Source organism: Megalobrama amblycephala, linkage group LG14 (genome assembly GCF_018812025.1).
Source record: "Megalobrama amblycephala isolate DHTTF-2021 linkage group LG14, ASM1881202v1, whole genome shotgun sequence".
NCBI lineage: Eukaryota > Metazoa > Chordata > Actinopteri > Cypriniformes > Xenocyprididae > Megalobrama > Megalobrama amblycephala.
Window position 1 is genome coordinate 22,925,718 of NC_063057.1, and position 24,829 is coordinate 22,950,546.

General features: G+C 38.7%; 1 protein-coding gene and 2 pseudogenes across 1 annotated transcript; all 3 read left to right on the forward strand.

Moving 5' to 3' along the window:
• Positions 1 to 455: 455 nt before the first annotated feature.
• Positions 456 to 24,377, forward strand: LOC125244299 (annotated as a pseudogene).
• LOC125244298 lies at positions 1,202 to 9,081 on the forward strand (annotated as a pseudogene).
• Positions 9,578 to 12,073, forward strand: LOC125244291. The gene is made up of 2 exons (XM_048154342.1): positions 9,578 to 11,597; positions 11,696 to 12,073. Exons 1-2 carry the CDS (start codon positions 9,801 to 9,803, stop codon positions 11,837 to 11,839), a joined length of 1,941 nt encoding a protein of 646 aa, XP_048010299.1. The 5' UTR covers positions 9,578 to 9,800; the 3' UTR covers positions 11,840 to 12,073.
• Positions 24,378 to 24,829: the final 452 nt, after the last annotated feature.

Consider the following 24,829-nt stretch of genomic DNA (forward strand, 5'->3'; position numbering starts at 1 on the left):
AGGCTGTCACATCTCCGTGGTCAACATTCGGACCATCAATTCTCAGCAATTCTTTGAAGGGCCAACTCATGGGGCTGTGTTGGTTAAGTGCCTCAATGGTCTTTGAGAAGTGGTATAACGAGTTGCAGTAGGAGTCGGCAATCAACAGTGCTTCCTCTGACTTCAGGTGAACAAGAAGCATCTGCTGGTAGGATGTTCTCCAGAGCAACACATAGCCTTAAACTCTCTCAGATCTGGCTTAACGAAGTTCAGAATGGTGGGAGCTGGTCCCCTGTAGGTACTTTCTTGACTCAGAGGAATACATAACTGGGTTGAACTGTAGCCAATTCTGCTATCATCTGCTCTGTCGTAAGATCTCTGGTGGAAGGATTGACGCTGTGTGAGCTGGACATGAGTTGACTGTGATGTCATCTCCTGCTGCCGAAGCCGCCATTCTAAATCATGCAGGCGATCTTGTCTGAATGACTCTGCAGCGCTGTCACTTGGTCTCTGAGGTAACTTGATGGTGTCACAAAACGATAACCAAGATATTCACAGACTAATAGTATGACATTATACTCAATAGTAGAAAGTTGCTGTTGCAATAGAACAAGAGATTCAGAATTTGCTGAGGGAGGCCTGTAACAACTAACCAATGTCAAATAAGCACCTTTAGAAAGCTTTTAAAGCTAAAAACTCAAACATCTTGCTGACCGATAGAGCAGTTATCACCCAAGTGTGGAATTTATTCCTTACATATATTGCGATTAACCACCATTTTTCAAATGATCACATCTGAACAGAGAGACTTTAACAAAACAAAATTGAAATTTGATTTTATTTATTGACCTTATATTCTGTGGAGAAACTAAGATGGAATAAGATAGATGCATTTATCATGAAAAGGATTCAGTTTTAGTTAATAAATTAAATATTAGATCTCTCCGCAACCACAAACTTAAGTTTTAACTACAAATTTGAATGTGTTTGAACTTATTTGCAATCTTCTGTAATAAGAAGATCAAGATATTTTACATTATTCATTATTGAGAATATTACAAATGCTCAGTAGTTTGTATAATTATATTTAGATATGAGCCATAAGATTGAAAAAATCTCAGTAGCATTGAAAGCTTTGTGAATCTGTAATGTATTCTTTGAGTGCTTTATCTGATCATTTGAATGTATTTTCTGTGTGTGAATTTCTATTATTATTATTTTTTTCAGAGTGTTACATAGGACTTTTATTTTGGTGTGGTGACATGACGTCATAAGGCTGCGCCATGCTCCTGCATCTGTGATTCTGCTGAAGAAAGGTTTGTGTTTTTAATCATTTAAATTGTTAAAATCTATACAACCCGTTAAAACAATTATATAGAAATCTATTATATTTTTTGAATGTAATATTATAATGCATATAATAATATTAACATTTTAACAGTTTTTATGAGTAAAGTATAGCAATATATAGTAATGAACAGTTTTTATGATTAAACATGTAACAGAAAAGGAGCATCTCATTTCGCTCCATATATTGTGAGTCGGTTCATCATAAACACGCCGTTTGGTCTCTGTCAAGTAATGATAGAGAAAATAAGCTTTTCAAACACAATTCAGATTCATTTGAATCAAATGATTCAGAGTTTGTAATCACTCGAATCACTGAATCATGCTGATGACTCCTGCAGTTCACCGCTGTAAATACAAGAACAACACAAACATGTGTAATGATGACTTCTACAAATATACTGTTTTCATGACAGTTTAATCTATTACATATACATTAAACATGTAAATCATACATGACTAAATATTGATGGTTTGTATAATCTGTGCTGAAAGAGTTAGATCTAGACTCAGAGATTTAGGGTGTTTTCACACCTGTCAATCGATTGCATTGTTCCAAAACCCACTAAATTTGTTACAATGTTGCATTTTCTTCTTGGTTCGGTTTGCTTTCACAAGGCAATATTTCAAAGCGTACCAAAATGTGTTTATGCAAGTCACATGCTGACAAGTCACAACTGACCCTTATTGGTCAGTGTTTTCTCAGCATCATCCATTAAAATGACTGACAAGTTCACTTCATGAGCTTATTGTGGATTTTTTTGTACTGTCGAGACGCATGCAAAACACTATATGAATATTATAATGCAGCAAGAGCACGAATCAAGGCTTCATCAGGACAGCGTTCTGGCATGGATAAGTGCGATTACACCACATTTTAAGATGAAAAGGTGCTCTTTGGTTTTTAACTACAGTAACTAATGTGCTCACTCACAGAATCAAACACTGCTGCATTTTATATAAAACATTTCCTGAAACCAGGTTCTGAAATAAATATTCATGTGTGAAAGCACCCTTAATTTTGATGTGATTTTCTTTCTGTTAATTCATCTCATCTTAATCATGACAGAGTGTCCAAACACACAGAGAAACTCCTGGTGAAGCGACTGAGATCCACGTGACACGCTATTATAAAGATGGAGTTTATTAAAGAGGAGAGTGAAGACGTGAAGATTGAAGAAACATTCAGAGTCAAACATGAAGAAACTGAGGAACAAACAGGTTGGTGTCATTTTCAGTCATTCTGTGTCATGATCTCTTTATCTCTGTTATTTGTCTTGTAACAAAATGAATGACATCATATTAAATTAGGAAAAACAATAAAGAAATAGGCAAAACAAACAATTCATTTTGTGTAACATTATAAATCTGAATATCTGCTTATGAATTAAAGTGCCCCTATTTGCTATTTTAAAGGGATTCCCTGGTATTAAGACTTGAATGGCTTAATATAACATAAATGATGTCTCTTACTGAAATATTTAGTAGAAAACCCATGAAAGATTTACGTTATTTAAAAAAATCCATGACATATTTTGGACAATGGGCAGCAATGTTTAGGTACACAGTCTACGTAGATGGTTCAAATGGTTGCACTCCGTGAGCTACTGACTCTACCCTGTTGATATTTTTACCACAACACAACTTGGACTATAATATACAATGCCACATTGTGCAGCATTTGGTTGTAATTTCCAGTCGATGGTCAACAAGAGAAGTGATGCAAGTCTTTACTGCTTTACTAGCGATAAGACGAATAAAACTTCCTAACTGCCAAAACTTCCATGCAAGGTCAAGGTCACTTTCATTTCTTAATATACATTGCACATAACCACATTTTTCAATTATTCTCACGATTTCCACGAGCTTACTCTGCTCTGATTGGCCACATGGCCCAGTCTTTTGTGATTGGTCTACTCTCGCCCAGCACTAACGTGAATAACTGATGTAACATAAGTAGAAAGCATCCTGAAGCAGGTCTCCTACCACACGGATCCCCTTTATATGCCACAGTTTAAAGAGATGTAAGCCTATGCCAGGGGCAAAATCCTGATTCAGATAGATAGGGCATAGCCTGAGCATACGTTCCCCTTTACCCAAGTACTTTGAGATCTGTCACCATACTTTAATAGAATTGTAAAGTTTTGGATTTGTCCTAACATCTTCATCACACCTATAATAAGGACAAGCAAACAGACTCTGAATAAAACATGGGAAGCATGCCCAGGAATCCACACTTTAATGTGAATCACAATAGGACTTATTCCATTTCCAGATAAGTCTAGTATGGCACGCCCAGTTATAATATAAAATATTTGGCATAGCTAGACCACCCTATTTTACCGGCACCTGCAAAGATTTAAACTTTTTGTCTAGGTTTTTTGCCACTCCATACAAACCAGGAAAAAATGCTTTCTATATTTGCAGGGACTTTCCTGCTTACCCAAAGAGGAAAAATCTGAAGGGTATACAATAATCGAGGAAGAATATTCATCTTGATTAAACTTATCCTACCAAAAAAGTATAGGAAGGGCTTGCCAGGCTGCAGTTTTTTTTTTTTTTTTTTTTAACAGTCTGAATGATTGGGTCAAGATTGATTTTCCAAAGTTTGTTCAAATCAATTGACACTTTAATCCCAAAATAAATTAATCCAGATCCAGACCACTTGAATGGAAAAAAAAAACTGCCTAGTGGTAAAGCCTTTGATTTACTGAAAATAATTTTATACCCTGAAATTAGACTAAATTCATTAAATAGTTTTTGCACATCGCGATTAATCGCGCAAAGGGGTGTGCAAAATTTTTATCTGCTGACAGCCTTAATAGTATTGAGGTAAATGCAAACAAGTTTATTTCCTTCTGAAAATTAAATGGGAAAAATTAGGATGTCTTTGTATTTTCTTATCAGTGTTGCTACTGCAGATGCAGTGTCTTCATGAGATGAGCTGTCATCTTGGTCCCCTGCTCTCTTACTGAGCCCCTGTTCCATCTGCTGGGCCTGAGTCTGTATTTAATAGAAAATGAGGGTAATACATATTGATCTGTATTGACACCTGTTCAGAGGTCCTTCTCATCGGATCCTCCTCCAGTCTAAAGGCTGATTTATACTTCTGCATCGGACCTACGCCGGAGCCTCTGCACCGTAGGCTATGCATCTGTTTTCATTTATACTTCTGCGTCGTTGTCCGCGTCAACGTGCATGCAGACCACTAGTAGGCAGTGTCCGTGGTCATGTTGAGTATCAAAACAAAACCCAAAGAAGAAGCAGCTTGTCATGTATGTTGTCAAAAGAAGTTTACCAACAGTACTAACATACTAACAGTATGTGTCCCCTGAAACAGAGCGTTTTTCATTCCTATGGAAGTTGAAAGTGCTCGCTCTTGAAGACATTTTTGTAGAGGTGCACGTCAGGCTACGTCGTAGGCTACGCGTGGTACAAACAGCCTACGCCGTAGCTACAGCGTACACTCGACGAAGTATAAATCAGCCTTAAGAATCTGACCCAGGGTTGGGCTCCTTTCAGCTGAGACACAGATGGTTGAAGTGTAAAAGTATCTTTGTAACTTTGGAAAGCTGTTCTGCTTTCCGAAATCCTCATCAGAAACTCTCTGCAGTCTGAAAAATATAATCATAATAATCATAATCATATCATATCATTATCCAGTTTAATTCGCTGGAATATGAGCAGAGAATTTTATGAGCACAATGTTGTCTAATGCAAATGATTTGTCTAAACTATTTGGGAGGATCAGAAGGGCCTAATCTTCCTGATGTTATACAAAGCAAATCTGCAGGACCGGGGCAGTTCAAGCGATGTGGTCTGATTATCAGTCACGACTCCAAGGTTCCTGACTGTCCTGGATGAAGTTATGTTAGACAAACCTAGCTGAATGGAGAAGTTGTGATGGAGTGTTAGGACCACAAGCAGCTCTGTCTTTGCAAGGTTGAGTTGAAGGTGGTGGTCCTTTATCCAGCAGAAACTGTCTGTCAGGCAGGCTGAGATACAAGCAGCTACTCTTAGATCATTTGGTTGGAATGAGAGGGAGAGTTGTGTGTCATAGTGATGACATGTAGAAGAAGAGAAGTGGTCCGAGCACTGAGCCCTGAGGCACCCCAGTAGCTAGATGATGTGACTTAGAGACCTCACCCTCCATGACACCCTGAAGGACCTACCTGAGAGGTAAGACTTGAACCATTGAAGTTCTTTGAGATGCCCTTTGTCTTGAGGGTTGACAGAAGGATGTAGTGGTTAACAGTGTCAAAAGCAGCAGACAGATCCAGCAAGACGAGTACTAAGGATTTAGAAGCTGATCTAGTCAGTCTCAGAGCCTCAGTAACTGAGAGCAGGGCAGTTTCAATCGAGTGTCTGCTTTTGAAACCAGACTGGTTGTTGTCCAGGAGGTTGTTCTGTGTAAGAAAGGTAGAGACTTGGTTGGAAAATGACTTGTTAAATTGTTTTAACAATGAATGGAACTAGAAAACAGAGGAAAAATATGCAAGTTGTTTGGATTGCACTGCCTCCTAGGTGTGATGTGATTTATGTGTGTTAGTAATAGTAGAGATGTGGAACAACATAGTGAAAAAGCAGTCACAAAATAAAAAGCTTAGAAAAAGTTGTGTAGAAAAGTAGAGAAGGAAAGAACAAAAAAAGTAAAACTCAAGTGCCTTGTCAGTGTCCTTGCTCGGTGGAGTCATGCAGGTAGAGTAGCTAGTCTTTACTCTGTTTGGTGTTCACGCAGTGAGGGCTTCATACGAGGGCTGCCGTGGTATACTTAACGATTATATACTCACCTGAAATTTCAGCACAAAGATATTGTCTCCTCCTGTTGCTTGATTGCTTCTCACATTAATTTGAATAGGAAAAAAACAAGAAAGCTTAAATGTTAAATGTATGTGCATGCCTTCATCAGTAGTTTTGGAGGAGGACTCATGTGGTGGGCATGTTGAAAGAAGCTCTGTGGCAGGAGAACGCTGAGAGGGTGACTGCACCAACTCTGTCTTCTTGCAGTCGAAGACAGAGCAACTTTCTGCTCTTAAGTTTACTCAGTGCACTGCCTAGCGCTTCATCAGATTTGTTGTGTTGCCGGTCTAGGCAGCAATTATCTTGTCGCAAATATTGCATTGCACATGGTTTGCATAGAGCCTAGTGAAATTAAAGCCACACTTTTGATCTGTTCCACATCTTTTACATCTATTGGGTAGTGTTGGGTAGCTTACACTCTACAGCCTATATACAGTGTATATATACTTCTTTCCACCGTAGGTGCTTTTGGGAAATGCACCCCTAGTTAAGCAGAGAGTTATGCCATTGTAAGGCAGGGGTAAATCTCCTGGAGAGCCACAGCCCTGCTGAGTTTATAGCACATTCCCACCGGTAGCAAAGGTAAAACCGCCTGCTCCTGCTGCATTTGAGTTGGGACCTGCGGGATCCCAATCCAGTGTGCTACTGTGGATTTTTATAAGGGCTTTGGTATCTGCCTGCTTAAAAGTATTTGAGACGTGTGCTAAAGAAAGCAAAGAATGAACAATATTGACAAGAGGTTCTGAGATTACAGGTTACACATTTTTCAGTTGTTTAGTGGGTATAGGATTCAGCATGCATGGTCTAAATGGTGTTAACTTGAATTTGTTTCTTTTTACCCTAGGCCTGATGGAGCTGAAGTCAAGATGGAGTCAAAAACTGAATGAAATGGAAGACAAATATCAGGATGAGAAATGTCATGATTTCATGACTGGGGAAACATCTGTTAGTTACTCACAGACTCATAAAACAGAAACTACAAACCTCCAGATGAGAGTTCACACTGGAGAGAGCTCTTTGACCTGTCAACAGTGTGAAAAGAGTTTCAGTCGAAAAGAAAGCCTTAAAGTTCACATGAGAATTCACACTGGAGAGAAGCCTTACACCTGTCAACACTGTGAAAAGGGTTTCTATCGAAAAGAAAGCTTTAGAGTCCACTTGAAAATCCATGCTGGAGAGAAGCCGTTCATATGCACTAATTGTGGAAAGAGATTTACACAGAAAAAAACCCTTGATGTCCATTTGAAAGTTCACACTGGAGAGAAGCCTTTCACCTGCAAACTGTGTGAGAAGAGCTTCTCACTACAAGCAAATCTTAAGACTCACATGAGAGTTCACACAGGAGAGAAGCCGTTCATATGCTCTCAGTGTGGAAAGAGCTTCAGATATAAAGTAAGCCTTAATGATCACATGATGATTCACACAGGAGAGAACTGTTTTATTTGTGATCAATGTGAAAGGAGTTTCACTGACAGTAATCACCTTAAGAATCATATAAAAAATCACATCGTAGTGAAGCCTTACATATGTCATCACTGTGGAAAGAGTTTCACATACAGAGCAAACCTTGAGGAACACATGAGAATTACACTGGAGAGAAGCCTTTCACCTGCCCTCATTGTGGAAAGAGCTTCACGCTTAAAGGAAACCTTAAGATTCATGTGAGGGTTCACACTGGAGAGAAGCCTTACAAGTGTCCAGAGTGTGAGAAGAGTTTCAAATATCACGCAGACCTGAAACGGCATTTGAAATCTCATTCTGAAAAGAAAAAGCCATTTTCTGCAGTGTGACAAGAGATTTAGAAAAGGAGAAATTTCAGCAATCATCTGCTCATTCACTCTAGAGAAAGACAATTTTAGATGGTGTAATAGAAATATCACACTTACAAATACCTAAATAAAAATACATCAAGTCATGTAAATGTAAGAGCCTGTTTGTGTTCTGTTTGAAATCAGAGCTACTTTCACACCACAGCTGAATGTGGGCTTCTTCTAATTGTTCACCTTCATGACCACTTCTTTTATTTGTATTATTATTTTAATTTATATTCTTCACCTCTTTATACTTTCGCTTGAGGTTTTATTTTATCTTTGTGCATATTAAATCCAGTGGCCACACCTGAACATCATCTTTACTATACTGCCGTCCAAAGGCAAAGCGCAGTAACTACACATTTGGTCAAAATTGAGTTAAGACTTGAAATGGGCTTTGTGACATCTGTTCTGTTTTGTGACAAAGTTTGCTGGTTCAATTTTGTCCAGTTTTAGAGAAACGAGAGTGTCAAAATTGCAGTAACTACAAAACCCAAGCCAATACCAAGGCAAACCGCAGTAAGTGAGGCTTTGTTTCCCCGTTTTTGACACCGCAGATACTGCGGTCTGCCTTGGTAGCCTTGTCATGAAGGGGATTGTATGCGGTTTGCCCCGATCGTAACACACAGAAACAACAAGCCAACCATGACACAATCCCGCGGCCAAATGATGGTTGAACTCGCGTTAAAACGCAAATATCCAAAGACTGGTAAGGAAGATAGCAAAATAATAACTCATAGTAAGGCAACTGACAGCTTTATGATCAGTTAACATTGACTAGCCAGCCGCTAGCAAATTTTGACTTACCCGTGCTGCTCTATTGAAGGCAATATCCTCTGACAACGTAATGATAATCCGATTTAATCACGTTGGTGTTTGTTGATTCGGACATCTCTCCGTTTCAGGCAGCTTATCCAATTGTATTGACAGGAGTTGCTCCTTCAAAAGTTAGCTGGGTCTGGTAAAGTTTTCTTGTTAGGCAAAGTTACGCTAAAAGTTAGCGGCACCAGTCAGCAGGTGACAACCGGACGAGCGCAGCCGGGCCGACAGCAAGCACACTAGTAAAAGTACACTTCCATAATGTACTTACAGTGCTCTATTTTCACGCACTAATTTTAAAGGCTACTTAGTATACTAAAAAAAACTTTAGTACTTCGTTAATCTAATTTTAAGAATATCTAAGTGTACTCTGTGCTATTTTGAGACACCATGAAAATTAAAATGTGCTTAGCCTAGGTACCACTTATAGTACATTTGAACCCACCATGTACTAAAAGTGGTAACTAATTTTTTTTTTTTAATACAGAGATATTATGTTATTCCATATTCATGATAAAAATAGATATTCTTAAGATTAGCTTAAGAAGTAGGCTAATACTTAAGAATAATTTTTAGTATATGAAGTACAAAATTAGTGTGTGAAAATAGAGCACTGTAAGTACATTATGGAAGTGTACTTTTATTTTAATATGGGTAGTTTTGAAATAGCTGTCATAGTTGGGATACTATGCTGGGATAGTTCAACTAAAAATGAAAAGTCTGTCATCATCTACTCCCCCCTCATGTTTTTTTTTTTGGGGGGGGTTACTGACATTCTTCCAAATAACTTTTTTTTGTGTGTTCAGCAGAACAAAGAAATGTATACAGGTTTGGAACATAATGAGGGGGAGTAAATAATGACAGAATTTCTTTATTTTTTGTGAACTATCTATTTAACATTCAAATAAATAAACTAAATAGGTTACTTGATAAGGCTACTAATTGTAATACAATCACATTCATCATTCATGATTTATTGCAGGACATTGTGAGGAAACTACTTCAAAAAATCCTAGAGTAGAAGCAGATAGTGAAGAGGAGAGGATGAGAAAACTACATCTGGAGGAGTTGTTTGCCTCACTGGATGCAGATTTTCAGACAGGCAGTTACACTGAGGAGTTAGATAGTAATAATAATATATTATTAGATAATAGCTTCTGTCTTCAAGAATCTGTAACACAATGGAACGAGCAGGATGAGGGCAGGGTGATGAGGGCTGATGACAGAGATGAGGAAGATGATGTGGAGGATGATGATGTGAGGGATGCTACCTATGTACCGGAGGATGAGGGTGATAATGATGAAGATAGTGAGGATGTCAATAGCAGCCACATTGTTTTTCAAGAGCAGTCTGAAGCTAGTGAACAAAGTAAGATTCCACAGATGGGGAAGCCTTGTGGTCCAATGTGTAGGAAGAAATGCATTCAAAAAATAACAGAGGATCAAAGGAGACAGATATTTACAGCATATTGGAACATGTCCTACAGTGAGAAAAAGAGCTTTATTTTCCACATGGTTTCACAGTGCCAGACCATACGCCACACCTCAGCTGTTCCTAGCAGACGAATCAGGTCTCTTAAGTACCATCTGAATGATGACCTTGGCCAGCAACAGGAAGTCTGTAAAACTACATTTTTGACAACTTTGGGCTATCATCCAAAAAATGATAGATTGATAGTCACTGTCATTGGAAATACAATCTTCTCAAGTCTAACACCACCACAAGAACGTAGAGGAAGGCACACTCCCATCAATAAAATTGACATGGCTCCAATATTTGAACACATTGAATCATTTAATCCCACTTCCAGCCATTACAGACGTGAGCATGCCCCACATAGGAGGTACCTGCCAAGTGATGTCAGCATTCAGTTAATGTTCAAAGATTACAAGGAAAAAGAGGCTCTCAAATGTTCCTATGAAACATATAGGAAGGTCATGAAAGAGAGGAACATTAGCTTCACTAAGCTGGGTGAAGAGGAGTGTGAAAATTGCTTGAGGCAAGATGTCCACGTCAGAGCAGAGCACCAGAATGAAACCGGCATTCAGGAATGTCACTACTGTCAAAAGTGGGAGGAACACAAGAGGAGAGCAGAGAGAGGAAGGCATCACTACAGGTTGGATGCAGAAAGAGAAGAGCTTACTGACCTCTCAATTCGCAGTGTTGACCTCCAGAAAGTCATCATGCTGCCCCAAATGCCTGGGGTAAAGACTGCAGTCTTTACCAAACGCATCTCAGCCTTTCATGAAACCTTCGCCAGTGTGGGGAAAAAGTCATCTTCCAAGAAGAATAGCATTTCAGTGATATGGCACGAAGGCATTGCTGGAAGGAAGGCAGAGGAGGTGGCATCTGCTTTTGTTACAGCACTTAATGAGGAGCGGGATGTAAAACACATAATTTACTGGGTTGATAATTGCACTGCTCAGAACAAAAACTGGTGCCTCCTTACATCCTTAGTCTGTATGGTGAATGACCCGATGTCCCCACTTGAGGATATAACTTTAAAATACTTCGAACCGGGGCACACCTTCATGAGTGCAGACAGTTTCCACCATGGGGTGGAGAAAGAAATGAGGAAGCGGCCTGGAGGTGCTGTGCTGGATTTTGAAGATTTCAAGAACGTCATTGCTTCCTCCAACTCTGGGAAAGTCAATGTGGTGGAGATGAAGAGTACCAACATCTTGGCATGGAGGGCTGGCCACTCACAGGTTAAAATAAAGAATGCACCAAATTTGTCTGGAATGGCTGTTATTCAGCTGAGGAGGGGGTCAAGAGCGATGTACTTCAAACTTTCGCATGATGAAGAGGAGTTTACACAGTTGGACTTCCTCATGAAGAAGGTAAGAGAAAATAAGAGTAAGAGTATATTTTATTTATCACTTACAGAGTTATGACAGTGTGCAACTAGCAATAAAATGTAAATTCTGGTTGACTCGAGGTGACAATGGAGTATCCAAAAGAAAAGCGAGCTAGAGACAAGGGGATAGAGAGGGAGAAGAAGTGGGAGATAATCACCAAACTTTGCCCAATGATGCCCCTTAACCGCCGTCAGTTTTGGGAGAACCTGGCTGAAGAGAAATGAATGAGAACTTTACACACACACATTCACACACTCACTCTCTCTCTCTCTCACACACACACACACACACACACATACATACACATAAGTATATCTTACTTACCTACTTGTTGTTCTATTGTTTTTATTAAGATGAATTGTTAAAACAAAGGATTTTAAAGCAGGATTTTTAAAGCAACTTTGTTGTTCTTCTATTTTTTAAATTGTGTTAATTTTGAACTACTGTTTTTAAAGCAACCTTGGTCTAATGAATTATTTTTTTAAATAAAATGAGCAAAAAACTCAAAAGGAGGTAAAAGGAGCATTTTTAACATTCACAACATGCAAACATAAAAAAAAAATTTATTACAGTTATTAAAAACAATCAACATGTATTAAGAAGCATGAAAAAAAGTTGGATGAACACTTTTAGTTTGTAGATACTGCACTTTGCCTTTGCAATAGTGTTTTAGTTGTTTAAGGTCATCCAAAGGCAGAGTGCAGTATCTGCATTTTGGGGGTCAAAGATCACATCGGTGGTCAAGGTTTTTATCTATAAAAAATTTCTTCCTAAGAAGGCAATACATGAATGCATTACCACTAATCTACCCACAACATGTTTGACTGGCTGGTGTAAAAACTTTAAAGCCGTTTTTCTCAGTTTCAGTGTTTGCGTAGTTACTGCACTTTGCCTTTGTAGGGCAGTATAGTTTCACATATTAAGTGGTTGAGGCAGACAACCTTTAAATTAGACTTTGTAGAGGTTTTGCTCTGTATGTTTTGCAGTGTATTCGTGGGGTGTTTTGAATATGCTGTAAAATGATCTCTAATTTCTGAGAACGGCTCCAGTTGGGGACCAAACACCCAAAACCGGGACTGTCTCCAATCAACCTACTCCACACACAATGCCCTCCATGTTAAAGTTACTGCATGATTTTAAGTTTAAGATGATTTAAAAACTTCAGGGGCTGTATTCACAAAACATCTTAATGCTAAAAGTAGCTCCTAACTTGCCAAATTAGGAGAAACTCTTAAAAGCATAGCATAGCAAAAACAGCATCAACATAGCATAAAGGTTCATTTATGTAAAGGCAATGTGCATTGAATGATGTAGAATAAAATACTGCAGTCAAGTTGAAAATAATGTCCCATCGTCTGTGCTGATAAGTAGTCTTGTGGGCAGCTCAGGTGAGCCAAGTTCAGTTCCGGCTCGTGGACCTTCTGCCATGCTTTCCGAGGAGATTGACGGCTCGAAATTTAGCTCAGACCCACAGTTGTTCTCCTTATCCCCGGCTCAGATTGAGAAGTTGGAGTGGTGGAGGGATGCAGAATACTACTAAGGTAACTAGGTGAGCCTGCCTACTGCAGGGGTTCCCAAACACATTCCTGGAGCCTCCCCAAAACTGCATGTTTTCCATGTCTCCTTAATCAAACACACCTGATTCAGATCATCAGCTCATTAGTCGAGACTCCAAGATCTAAAATGTGTGTCGGACAAAGGAAACATGCAAAATGTGCAGTGCTGGGGAGGCTCCGGGAATGTGTTTGGAAACCCCTGGTCTACTGTATATATGGCATCTCTCGAGCTGATTACATAGTGTTGCTCCTGCTGATCTTTTTTTCATAAAACATCATCTGTTGCTTGAATTCTGCTATCTCTTGAGATGTATACATTTAAGAGGCTGACAATTAGCTGAACATACACCGATCAGGTATATGAATACCACTGATTATCTCTTCATCATGGCACCTGTTAGTGGGTGGATATATTAGGCAGCAAGTGAACATTTTGTCCTCAAAATTGATGTGTTAGAAGCAGGAAAAATGGGCAAGTGTAAGGATTTGAGCGAGTTTGACAAGGCTCAAATTGTGATGCTAGACGACTGGGTTAGACCATCTCCAAAACTGCAGCTCTTGTGGGGTAATCCCGGTCTGCAGTGGTCAGTATCTATCAAAAGTGCTCCAAGGAAGGAACAGTGGTGAACCGGCAACAGGGTCATGGGCGGCCAAGGCTCAGCGAAGGCTGGCCCGTGTGGTCCGATCCAACAGACGAGCTCCTGTAGCTCAAACTGCTCCAGAAGTTAATGCTGGTTCTGATAGAAAGGTGCATCAGTTTGTTGCGTATGGAGCTGTATAGCCGCAGACCAGTCAGGGTGCCCATGCTGACCCCTGTCCACCACCGAAAGAGCCAACAGTGGACACGTGAGCATCAGAGCTGGACCACGGAGCAATGGAAGAAGGTGGCCTGGTCTGATGAATCACGTTTTCTTCTACATCACGTGGATGGCTGGGTGCGTGTGCATTGCTTACCTTTTTTGGAGACCATGTACACCCTTTCATGGAAACGGTATTTCCTGGTGGCTGTGGTCTCTTTCAGCAGGATAATGCTCCTGACACAAAGAAAAAATGGTTCAGGAATGGTTTGAGGAGCACAACAATGAGTTTGAGGTGTTGACTTGGCCTCCAAATTCCCCAGATCTCAATCCAATCGAGCATCTGTGGGATGAACAACAAACAAGAAACAAACAACAAACAAGTCCGATCCATGGAGGATCCACCTCACAACTTACAGGACTTAAAGGATCTGCTGCTAACATCTTGGTGCAGATACCACAGCACACCTTCAGGGGTCTAGAGGAGTCCATGCCTCGACGGGTCAGGGCTTTTTTGGCAGCAACAAAATATTAGGAAGGTGCTCATAATGTTATGCCTGATCGGTGTACTTGTTTAATTGGTGATACTTCGCCTACTTTTTAAAAAAATCTTTATTTAAATATGGCAACATTTTTATTTTAAATGTTTTATTTGAATATAGCAATATTCTTATTTTACAACATTTATTTGAATATGGCAACATGACACCTTGTTCTACAATATTTCTATGATTAAATCACTGACAGAGGCCCCTCCCACATCAGCCAATCACTGTGGGCATTGTTGGTAAGTGTGTTGACATTATCCATAGCAACGAAGGTCTAACTCCGCCCTTACTCTTAGCTTAAGACTTCTGTCTACTCCTTAGTAAAAGTTTGTCTCAGCAGCTTTGTGAATAGGTCTTAAGTGAAAACCAGTTGCGTTAAGAACTTTTCTGCTATTTAGGAGAACTCAGTGGTAAGATAAATGATTTGTGTATGTGACCGCAGAGCATTTGAGAGGGACATGCTCTGTTTTTTTTTCTGCCTTCACATTTAATGCGATCTACAGTCTAATGCACTTCAAGTCAGTGCCACTGTTTCTGTTTGTCTTGTTGGTCACAGTTATGTTTGTTTGTTTGTAATTCAGTTTCCAGTAATGAGTACCTGTTTGTGAATCTGAGCGCTTAAGAGATGTTTAGTTACATTTCAGCACAAAGTCCGACAATTATATTAAAGATAATGAAATGTAAACCTGATTTCATTTGATTTTAACCATTTTAATTAAAGTCTAAGTCAAAATCTATTGTTTTAAATCCACAATCAGTGTAATCCTTTACAGTCACGCCATTTTAATTTAATGCATGTTAACAAAACAAAGTCGCCCTTATATTCTGTGGAGAAACTAAGATGGAATAAGATGGATATATTCATCATTATATGGATTCAATTTTAGTTAATAAATTAAATATAAGATATTTCTCTGCAACCACAAACTTAATTTTTAACTACAAATTTTAATGAGTTTGAAAAAGGTTTTTTTTTTCCCCAATCATTTATAATATGAAGATCAAGATACTTATTCATGACTGAGAATCTCACAAATTCTCAGCATTTTATATAATTATATTTAAACATAAGCCAGAAGTTTTTGAAACAATCACAGTGGTATTGATTGCTTTTGGAAATCAGTGATTTATCAGTTGATTAATTTCTTTATCTGATCATTTAAATGTGTTTTCTGTATGTGAATTTATATTGCGTGCGAACGGGACTTTTATTTTGGTGTGGCAGCATGACGTCATAAGGCTGCGCCGCGCTGCTGCATCTGTGATTCTTCTGAAGAAAGGTTTGTGTTTTTAATCATTTATATTATTTAAATCAATACAACCCTTTCAGGCAATTTTATAGAAAACTATGAAATATTTTTTTTTTAATTAATATTGTAATGCATTTAATAACAGAAATGAATATAATTTTTATGAGTAAAGTGCATAAATAACTGTAATGAACAGGTGTTTTGTGAGTAAACATGTAACAGAAAAGATGCATCTCTTTTCACTCCCAATATTCTGAATCAGTTCAACATAAACACTGTTTGGTCTCTGACAAGTTATAAGAATAGCTTATAAGAGAGTTTAATAGTTATAAGTTATAAGAGAGTTTTTTTAAAACCAGATTCAATTGAATCAAATGATTCAGAGTTTGTAATCGTTTGAATCACTGAACAAGAACAACAAGAACACAAACATGTGTAATGATGACTTCTACAAATATACTGTTCTCATCACAGTGTAATCCATTAAATATAATCTACAAATCAATCCACACCACATTTAAATAATTAGACAGACAATTAATATTTATGCATTAATATGTGTTCTATTAATTAATTTGTAGTGCTAGTTTTGAGCGGTTTTTTTTTTGTCTAAACAGATGATTTAAGTCCATTAACTCTCACTCTGACTCTCTCACCAGTGCACTGAACTACTGAACTAGATCTGATTGAGATGTTTTTCTTTCTGTTAATTATTCTCATCTTGATCATTACAGAGTGTCCAAACACACAGAGAAACTCCTGCTGAAGCGACTGAGATCCACGTGACACACTATTATAAAGATGGAGTTTATTAAAGAGGAGAGTGAAGACGTGAAGATTGAAGAAACATTCAGAGTCAAACATGAAGATACTGAGGAACAAACAGGTTGGTAACAAAATGAATAACCACATTAAATTAGTTAAAATAATTAAGAAATAGGCAAAACAAACAACTTATTTTGTGTAACATTATTAAACCCAATATCTTATGATATCTTATGATAATCATTCAACCTACAAGAGGATCTGCATACTGTAAGTGTTTTTGTGTTGTTTCTAGTTTGATTTTAGTGCTGTGTAGTTGCTAGGAAGTTTCACCACATTTTTCAGTTATTCTCAAACGACCCTCCTTTCCATGAGCCTACTCTGATCTGATCGGACAGATTGGTCTACTCTCGCCCAGCACTAACGTGAATAACTGATGTAACATAAACATTTGTTAACCAAATCTTTATCTTTACTCAAAGTTGAAAGAACGACAGACAGTCTGCATTAAACAAGTGACTGATGAGCAGCGGGCACCAGTATCAATAAGAAAACAATATTTCTTCCCATGTACACTCAATTCCAAATTTGGCAAATCAGTTTTGTTATTATCATATTTTAGAGTGAACATAGAAGTTCTTGGGGTTCCTTCACTCCGTAGGCATCCCTATTGGGGAGTCCGTTCTGTTTGGTATTTGTTATTGGTTGTTTGGTTGGAGTTCGACTTCTGCTTTTTGTTTGTCCCTCTCTGTTTCTTTCTTCCATCGCATATTCATTTCCTGCACTCTATTGCCCAATGGCAGAGTCTGCCGCAATAATTACATCTCCCTGGTCTGTGTGGAGCCTCTTCCCCCTGTTCTGCTGTTGTCTGTCAAAATGGAGGTTCAGTTTTATTTGTCACCCCGTTATTACCCAAAAATCCTCCTGCAGCATCTAACTCTCTTACTCGAGCACAAAATTCCTCCACAGCCAACTCAGTAATTCTTGATGTGGTTACTTTTATCAGCTGGTTTGAATTCATATTGTTCAGACATGTGTTAATGAACAGTGTGCTATGATCTCATGTGGTTTGCATGCCTTTTTGAATCAATTTACAAACGCTGCGGTGGATTCTTCTGGCTGCTGTTTAACGTTAACTGCATAGAATATATTTCTTTTAGAAATCGCCCATCTCTCTAACATCCTTTCTAGCACCTCATAAAATGTCTCTACGTGGTCTTCCTCCTCCCACAACAGTTCATTAGGATTAACTGCCGGACCTTTTCCAATCATTTTATGGTTGTCTGTTCTCAGAGAGGAACATGCATCAATTGATTATCACCCTATCTGCCACATCATCCCCAAAGTTTTGTCCGTTGTGCATAGCAGGTATGAATTTTCAGGATCTGCACATATTTCTCCGGATGAGAGGGTGAAGACTGTTCACTGTTGAAGATTGTTACATATACTTTCGATGTCACTTGCTTTAGCAGGGTGCATTTGATTTTAACGCTAGCCTCTCCAGACCCTTATCCCAACATGTTTTTTTTTTTTTTTTTGGACATGTTTATTCAGCGTTAATATGGTCAATATACTTTTCTGTGGGGAAAAAAAATCCTCAAAGCATAGGGTTACATATACATTACTTGGGCTTTGCTGTCCTCTTCAGAGGGATTAAAAAGTACCTCATAACACACATGAAACCCTCATTCTGCCCAGTTTTGTAATTTAAGTCTCTAAACAAAGGGGATGATATAAGATGAATACATTAAAAAACAAAGAACATCAATTCAGATGAAGAATTAAAATACTATAAATATAAACCTATATATTCATAAGTACGCATAATACAAAAAAGAAAGAAAAACAACAACAACAACAACAACAACAACAAAAAACCCCACACACATGAAAAGTTAAATACACAAGTCTAGGATCCTAAAACAATTTTCCATTACATTTTCATCTCTACAATCACAGACATATTATGGATACCATTCTCTATGGTAAATTTTCTTAGGACCTCCTCCAAAAGGAGGGGTCCACACCCTGGAAGACCTTGACTGATGCACAAGACTACTTTTCTCAGTTCTTTTCTCATTTTATATATATAATCCACATACAATGCTATTTTGTGCTCAGTACCTCATTTAGAAATGCCCCTTATGCCTTAGTGGGCAGCCCTGTCTGGTGCCCCTAGCGAGAGGGAAGGGGTCAGACCGTAAGCCACTATCCCAACATGTTTTAATCTCTTTCCATTTACTGTTACACTCTTTCATGTATTTATTAGTCCATTTTGGATCTCCCCATCCCCCATTAGTCATCAAATTTGCACTTTCTATATCCTCTGGTTTAAAAGAACCATCTGGAGGGAAAGGATCCAATTGTATTTTTCCCTGAGTCCACCCCTTTAAATGTGATAAATATGATTCCATCCAATATTCACAACTATTTCTAAACATCCAATCTCGGGGTGTTGCCTTGAACCGAGCCAGAGCGCAATTGTCCCCACTCCCCCGCTGGCCCGCACTCGCATTGCATTTAACGTTCCAGGCCGAAGCATGCTTAAATCATATACGATGCAACTTTTTGAATGGAAGAAAACATGAAGAAATGCACTTGCGCTAAGATACTGCCTAATATATTTATAATTTATGATTTTATCATTACAGTTTTCACTTGCACATATCAGAGGATTATTACAAAGGCAGCTGACGTGGAGGAATTTGCAGCTTTATTTGCAAACTACACTTCCTGTTCATCAATAAAGTTGAGAAGCAGACCCGTTATAAAACCAAATACACTCAAATTAATTACATGAATTGATAAGTGTACTATCAGAGTAGTAATAAAGATGTTTGCGATGACAGTTAATGATGACAGAAGTTCACACAAAAGTAGCAGTTGTTCTGTTCTCAACCGGTAGCGCTCACACTGCTTGAACCGCGCTTGAGCCAACCAAACTGCGCTCTGGCCCACTCTTCCAAGCGGGTCAAGTTTAGGTAGATTATCCACCGGTTTCACGGACGAGGCTTAAACTAGCCCTAGACTACAGTGCTGTTTTAACTGAAAGTAACTTGTACTGACAGAGCTTATAATATGTCAGAGCCATTGTTTTGTCTCAAGATGCACACCAGTAATGTTTTTTTTTTTCCTTTTCTAGTGAACATTTATAATAGCTACTTAAATTCCCTAATTGAACTAAGGCTTAATCCTGGTTTAGGCTAAGCCCTGTCTGTGACACCAGGTGTATTTGTAATAGTCATTAGTTAGAAACAGGTGCCTCATCTTAGAAAAAATTTGAAAATATTTAACAGATGTCAAGAAAAGTGTTAGATATTGCTAAAGAGAGTGAAAAATTTGATTTTGTGTTTTATTGTAGTGCCAGCACAAGAAGTGTGGAATATACTGGAATATATCAACTCGCTCAATGTTTTCTCAGTGTATAGATTGATGATGGGAGAAGATTTCTTGAAGCACAAGCTATATTGACACACAACTCAACGCAAAGAGGATAAAAGACCAGTACAAGGACACTATTTGTCTAATATGTTATAGATGAATGGCAGATTTGAGATCTGCCTGAAATTAACCAGTTCTCTTGGGTCAGACTGCAGGTTATAGTTCTGCACGGGACTGTTTTCTTGAATGAATGAATGAAAGCTGGGTAATGTAAAAAAAAAATATATATATATATTAATGCCCTTACCGATACCTTGAATTCGATTTTATGAAGTGAAGTTAATAAACGTAATTTCTGGAGGAGTACGCCCATCTAATCTTCCAATTAATACCGAGGTATAAAACCAGCATCTTTCCTCTTCCTGTTGTTAGTTCTTTTGGCATCCCTCCTCCTCCCCTTCTCCTCCTTTTGTACTTATTTTTGCCTGTTATGGGGGGCAATCGGAGCTCGAGTAGGATATTCTTTCCGAGCCCCTCTATAGCAGACAGCAAGCCAAATCTGTTTACCACTTACGCTAAGATTATATGGGCACACAAACTCGTGAAATCCATTTAAACAAGATTACATTACCTCAAAAAAACTTTGATTTTTGAGTTTGTTTACAGACTCAAAGTTTCATCTCCTGAGCCACTGCACAAAATAAAGTTCAAATAGTTTTCAGTGCAAAATGAACAGTTTCAAGTCAGTATGTGAGGCTCACTGCTGCATACTTAAGATCTTTAAATCACTCAGCAGTTCTTCAAAAAGTGTGCATGTCTGCTATTTTAGGAGACAAACAAGCCTGCTCCTGATTGATAATAGCCCCAGCATTAGAAAATGAGCCTGTAGATGATGCTTGCACAGAGATCCCTTGTTGACATTTGCCGTTTGAACAAAAAAGTAATGTAATAAAGAAAAATATAAAATACTATTGAGGTAAATGCAAACAAGTTTATTTTCTTCTGAAAATTGAATGGTAAAAATTAGGATGTCTTTATGTTTTCTTATCAGTGTTGCTACTGCAGATGCACTGTCTTCATGAGATGAGCTGTCATCTTGGTCTGAATTCGCTGAAATATAGTTTTATGAGCAATATGGAGTCAAATAGAGAGATGTTTTAATGAATGATGCTGCAAACGATTTTTCTAAACTATTTGGGAGGATCAGAAGGGCCTAATCTTCCTGATGTTGTACAAGGCAAATCTGCAGGTCCAGGGCAGTTCAAGCAATGTGGTCTGATTATCAGTCACGACTCCAAGGTTCCTGGCTGTCCTGGATGGAGTTATGTTAGACAAACCTAGCTGAATGGAGAAGTTGTGATGGAGTGTTAGGACCACAAGCAGCTCTGTCTTTGCAAGGTTGAGTTGAAGGTGGTGGTCCTTCATCCAGCAGAAACTGTCTCTCAGGCAGGCTGAGATACAAGCAGCTACCGTTAGATCATCTGGTTGGAATGAGAGGGAGAGTTGTGTGTCATCAGCATAGCAGTGATAGGAAAAACCATGTTCCTGAATGACAGGTCCTAGTGATGACATGTAGAAGAAGAGAAGTGGTCCGAGCACTGAGCCCTGAGGCACCCCAGTAGCTAGATGATGTGACTTGGAGACCTCATCCCCCATGACACCCTGAAGGACCTACTTGAGAGGTAAGACTTGAACCATTGAAATGCGGCTCCTGAGATGCCCTTTGTCTTGAGGGTTGAACAGAAGGATCTGGTGGTTAACAGTGTCAAAAGCAGCAGACAGATCCAGCAAGATGAGTGCTGAAGATTTAGAAGCTGATCTAGTCAGTCTTAGAGCCTCAGTAACTGAGAGCAGGGCAGTTTCAGTCGAGTGTCTGCTTTTGAAACCAGACTGGTTGTTGTCCAGGAGGTTGTCCTTGTTGTGGCAAATTCGATGTTCCTTCAATTCTGGTCTCAAAGAAAACTCTGAGTCGAATCTCCAGGTCCCAGGAGTTTAACTTTATTGACAAGCAACAAAGTGAGATGCCAGCTCCACATCTGAATCTCAGTTTTTATAAATTTTTCTTATCTGTTAAAACTGTGTAAAAAAAAAAAAAAATGAAATAGACGAACAAACTGATGTGACGTCATTTCAAACAAAATCAGGCCAAAACAAAGTTTGTTTTGTGTTCTTTTTGGAAGTTCGAACCGGCTTGCCAACGCGAACTTTCAGGAAAAGTTGCAAAACAACTTCGTACTACCATTGGTCCATGACGATAACTAAATAGGTGTGTGCCAAGGCTCTGCCTTCATTCATGTGGAATGCTTCTATGACTCGTTTCGTCTGTAGTTTGTTGAGGTAAGAGCTCCGTGGGTAAAAACATGAACACACTGGAGTTCTACAGTTCTTTTCCATGATCTCATTTATAGGTGCTTTCCTCCCTTTCTCCTCCTGGAGTCTCCCAAGTACTCCCCAACATTTTCACCACAGTCACTTCTCCAATTAAACTGCAGGTGTTACTAATGCACGAGATAATTGTCTTTGTAAGGGTGGCTGAATGCCAACTAGTCTACATCTTTTGACTTAATCTCTCGTGGTGGAATTCTGCCAGTTGATGGTCAACCCTTTCTCATAGGCAAAATGTAACATTGTATCAAAAACTCTCAACACTTCCTGGAGTCAAGAAGCCTTCATGTGACACCCTTAATAATGATCTTACACATTTCACATCTTCCTGTTGTCTGGTTGAAAACTACCAGCAAAACATGCTTAGTGGCCAAACTAATTTCTCAGATACATCTGACCTTTGTAATCACGTAGGTCTCAAAACACGTCTGGCTTTTATAGTAAGCAAACTAATTCTACAATTGTTTTCTTTAGGAAAGATAAAATACTTTGTCATTCTGTGCAAGAAAGGTAGTGACTTGGTTGAAAAAAAAAAAAAGAAAAAAAGACTTGTTCAATTGTTTTAGCAATGAATGGAACTAGAAGACATAGGAAAATTATGCAAGTTGTTTGGATTGCACTGCCTCTTAGGTGTGACGTGATTTATGTGCGTTAGTAATAGAAGGGATTTAATGGAGTATATTTTTTACCTCACATTCCCACCGGCAGCAAAGGTAAAACCGCCTGCTCCTGCTGCATTTGTGTTGGGACCTGCGGGATCCCAATCCAGTGCTCTACTATGGGTTTTTATAAGGGCTTTGATAACTGCCAGCTTGAAAGTATTTAGGACATGTCCTAAAGAAAGCAAAGAATGAACAACATTGACAAGAGGTTCTGAGATTACAGGTTACACATTTTTCAATTGTTTAGTGGGTATAGGATTCAGCATACGTGTTGCTGGATTTGCAGTTTTACACGTCTAAATGGTGTTAACTTGAATTTGTTTCTTTTTTTTTCCCCTAGGCCTGATGGAGCTGAAAGAGGAAAGTCAAGAACTGAATGAAATGGAAGAGAAAAATCAGTATGAGAAATGTCATGATTTCATGACTGGAGAACAATCTATTAGTTACTCACAGACTCATAAAACAGACACTAGAAACCTCCAGATGAGAGTTCACACTAGAGAGAAGCCTCACACCTGCCAACAGTGTGGAAAGAGTTTCAGTCGAAAAGAAAGTTTTGAGACTCACATGAGAATTCACACTGGAGAGAAGCCTTTCACCTGTCAACAGTGTGGGAAGTGTTTCAATCGAAAAGAAAGCCTTAAAGTCCACTTGAAAATCCATGCTGGAGTGAAGCCGTTCATATGCCCTCAGTGTGGAAAGAGATTTACACAGAAAAAAAACCTTAATGCCCACATAAGAAATCACACTGGAGAGAAGCCTCACACCTGCAAACTGTGTTCGAAGAGCTTCTCACTACAAGCAAATCTTAAGACTCACATGAGAGTTCACACAGGAGAGAAGCCGTTCATATGCTCTCAGTGTGGAAAGAGTTTTAGACAGAAAGTAAGCCTTAATGATCACATGATGATTCACACAGGAGAGAACTGTTTTATTTGTGATCAGTGTGAAAGGAGTTTCACAGACAGTAATCATCCTTAAGAATCATGTAAAAAATCACACCATAGTGAAGCCGTTCATATGCCGTCAGTGCGAAAAGAGTTTCACATACAGAGCAAAACTTGAGGATCACATGAGAATCCACACTGGAGAGAAGCCTTTCACCTGCCCTCATTGTGGAAAGAGCTTCACGCTTAAAGGAAACCTTAAGATTCATGTGAGGGTTCACACTGGAGAGAAGCCTTACAAGTGTCTTCAGTGTGAAGAGTGTTTCACATATCACACAGAACTGAAAAGGCATTTGCAAACTCATTCTGAAAAGAAAATGCCATTTTCCTCAGTGTGATAAGAGGTTTAGAAAAAGGAGCAATTTCAACAATCATCTGCGCAGTCACTGTGGAGAAAGACAATTGTCATCAGTGTAATAAAAATATCACACTTACATAAATACATAAATAAAAATACATCAAGTCATGTAATATATGTCATGTCATATATGTTGGTCAGCAGCATTTTTTGCAATGTATTTGTGGGGTGTTTTGAATATGCTGTAAAATGATCTCTCATTTCTGAGAACGGCTCCAGTTGGGGACCAAACACTCAAAACCGGGACTATCAACCTACTCCACACACAATCCCCTCCATGTTAAAGTTACTGCATGATTTTAAGTTTTTAAGAAGATTTAAGAACTTCAGGGGCTGTATTCACAAAACCCTAGTTTGCCGATTTAGGAGAAACTCTTAGAAAAATGCATAATTGGGCATAGCATAAAGGTTAATTTATGTTAAAGGCAATATGCATTGAATGATGTAGAATAAAACATTGCAGTCAAGTTGAAAATAATGTCCCATCATCTGTGCTGATAAGTAGTCTTGTGGGCAGCTCAGGTGAGCCAAGTTCAGTTCCGGCTCGTGGACCTTCTGCCATGCT

Bases quoted from the DNA above. Each gene is read 5' to 3' on its own strand.
- LOC125244291 (XM_048154342.1), top strand. From the start codon at position 9,801: ATGAGAAAACTACATCTGGAGGAGTTGTTTGCCTCACTGGATGCAGAT. The intron at 11,598-11,695 runs GTAAGAGAAAAT...GGTTGACTCGAG, and splicing joins TGGACTTCCTCATGAAGAAG to GTGACAATGGAGTATCCAAA.